At 45.4% G+C, this 2,499-nt stretch overlaps 1 protein-coding gene across 1 annotated transcript in view; it reads right to left on the reverse strand.

Moving 5' to 3' along the window:
* The window catches only part of NMT1 (N-myristoyltransferase 1), a 43,666-nt gene extending 41,675 nt beyond the window's left edge, over positions 1 to 1,991 (reverse strand). Inside the window, exon 1 of the mRNA XM_003786254.3 lies at positions 1,828 to 1,991. Coding sequence (XP_003786302.1) covers positions 1,828 to 1,958 — 131 coding nt within the window. The 5' untranslated portion in view covers positions 1,959 to 1,991. The remainder of the gene's footprint in view (positions 1 to 1,827) is intronic.
* Positions 1,992 to 2,499: the final 508 nt, after the last annotated feature.

Below are 2,499 nucleotides of genomic sequence, written 5' to 3' on the forward strand. Positions count from 1 at the left end.
TAGCTGGGACTACAGGCGCCCGCCACAATGCCTGGCTATTTTTGTTGTTGTTGCTGCAGTTGTCATTGTTGTTTTAGCTGACCTGGGCCGGGTTCAAACCTGCCAGCTTTGGTGTATGTGGTCAGCACCCTACCTACTGAGAGCTACAGGTGCTGGTCCCTGGTCTTCAACTCTTGAGCTCAAGTAATCCTACCTTGGCCTCCCAGAGTGCTAGAATTACAGGTATGAGCCACTGCACTGGTCCTTCTTGTGACTTCTAATGTTGGCTGAAGAATTTAACAGCTGGATCTTTTAATCGAGGATTCACCACAAACAGATTACAAACCCCTTAAAATATAGTCATGCTTAGCTTAACCACAGGAATACATCCTGAGGAACGTTCACTAGGCAATTTCTTCGTAGTTTGAACATTGTAATACATTTATACGAATTAGATCAGTGGTTCTCAACCTTCCGAATGCCACAACCCTTTAATACAGTTCCTATGGGTCATGACCCCACAGGTTGAGGACCACTGAATTAGATGGCATAACCAACTACACGCCTAGGCTACATGTCATAACCTATTGCTCCTAAGCTGCAAACCTGTACAGCACATTACTGTACTGAATACTGTTGGCAACTGTAACACAGTGTAAGTGTTTGTGTTACTTAGCATAGCACAGAATAGGTACAGAAAAATATGGTGTTATAAACTTATGGGACCACCATCATATAAGCAGTCTATTGTTGACCCAAATGTCCTTATGATGTGCAAGACTATAATCCTTTGCTCTCCTATCTCTACAATGTAGCAGAATTTAAAAAAAGTTTTATCCAAAGACTGCAACCTTTTATTTTCACCTCAGAAAAAACCACCACCAATACTGTAAACAACAAGCTAGCTGGCAATGAAAATCAAACTACCACAGAAGCAAAGGTTATATACCAAAAGACTCTCACTCAGTTTAAAAATATAAACATAAATACAGATAGGAAGATGGGAAGAGAGTAACAGCCTGTTGTTTTTTTCCATTCAAAAACCGATTTGAAAAAAAGAATGCAACACTGAAATGCCTGGTGCATTTCACCATCCCTAGCAATAAATAGTAAAAGCAAGATGATAAAGTACAGGACATGCAGTATGGAACCCACAGGTTCCAAATACTATCCAAAAAGCAACATTACTCGATTTCTTCAAGGTAGCTTGAGGCTACCTTGCAAAGTTAAAAGGGCAAAGATGCTGGAAGACCTAATTACATATCGTTCAGGAAACTTGAGGATTTAGAGCAAAGGACACTGTATAAATCAAAACATTATCATATTGTTAATTATACTGGGTTTATAAGGTGAGTTTATATTTGGGTATCCTCTGGTAGTGACATTTTACAACATAATTATGTAGAGAGTTTGCACAGCCTGATGAATTTCCTGAGGGCGAACTGCAACGAAACGTTTTATTATTCGTTTATTGCTAGTCACGTTGTTCACACAACACCTCTGTACGTAACGTTCCCTTTGAAATGTACTGTTACTAGATTGCCCTGTGTTATGCTATCGAAAACCATCGTCCAACATGCTCTTTTCCCCGGACGTGCCTTAAGTACGCGAGTGGACATTACACAGAAAAACTTTTATATAATAAAAGTACTGAATGTCTCCAGTCCTTAATATAGAGTTCCTTATTAAATGACAAAGGCAACAACCAATCACTAGGCAGGATCCCTATGTCTCAGCCAATAAGAATATGGGGGTGGGGCTAGACTAAGCTCCGGGTGACTTCCCCGCACCCCAGAGACCCCGGTTGTGGTAGACTGGACGCAAATTGGACTCCGAGGATCTCGTTACCCCCGGTTGTAGCTGTTATCTTCCTCGTTCTCGCAATCGCTGCAGTGCTCATGGCCGTTTCCGTTCCCTTCCATCATCTGCGGCAGCGAAGGTGCCGGCGGCTTCACTGCTGTCTCACTCTCGTCCGCCATCTTGAGTCACTAGAGCCGGGCTTCGGCCCCGCTATATGGGGGGCTCCTATTGGATGAGGGGAAGTTGCGTTGTACTCTGGGCTTTGTAGTTTTTATGGCGAGAAGAGCGGCCACTAGGAACAGCCCTTACCCACCGAAACCGAAATAGTATGGACTACAATACCCAGAAATCGCGATGAGAGGCTGTCCTTGCGGCAGTGGGAGGGGGCAGCAATACCCGGAAGCCTAGCAGTCCGGCCACACTTTGAGGAAAGAAGGGCCAAATGTTGGTGGGGCCGACCCCCCGACCGGTGCGGGCGGCCGCATGGCATGCTGGGAGTTGTAGTTCTATAGTGGTTTAGTGTTTCAGGCGTGAGGCTCCAAAATCCAAGGTTTGACTTCAGTCTGCCCTTGCTAGTTCCTGGGCTGCTGGTGAGCCGTTATTGCCTGCCGTTAAGGACCGTTACCTTTCCCCGGTAAGTGAGAGGGCCTGACGCCCGCAGGTGCGACTCGTCGGGAGCTCAAATGTCCCGGGCCTTCTTGGAGGGGGCTTTTCTGCGAG

This window comes from Otolemur garnettii, unplaced genomic scaffold (assembly GCF_000181295.1).
Source record: "Otolemur garnettii isolate 467f Iridium unplaced genomic scaffold, OtoGar3 scaffold00018, whole genome shotgun sequence".
Lineage (NCBI taxonomy): Eukaryota > Metazoa > Chordata > Mammalia > Primates > Galagidae > Otolemur > Otolemur garnettii.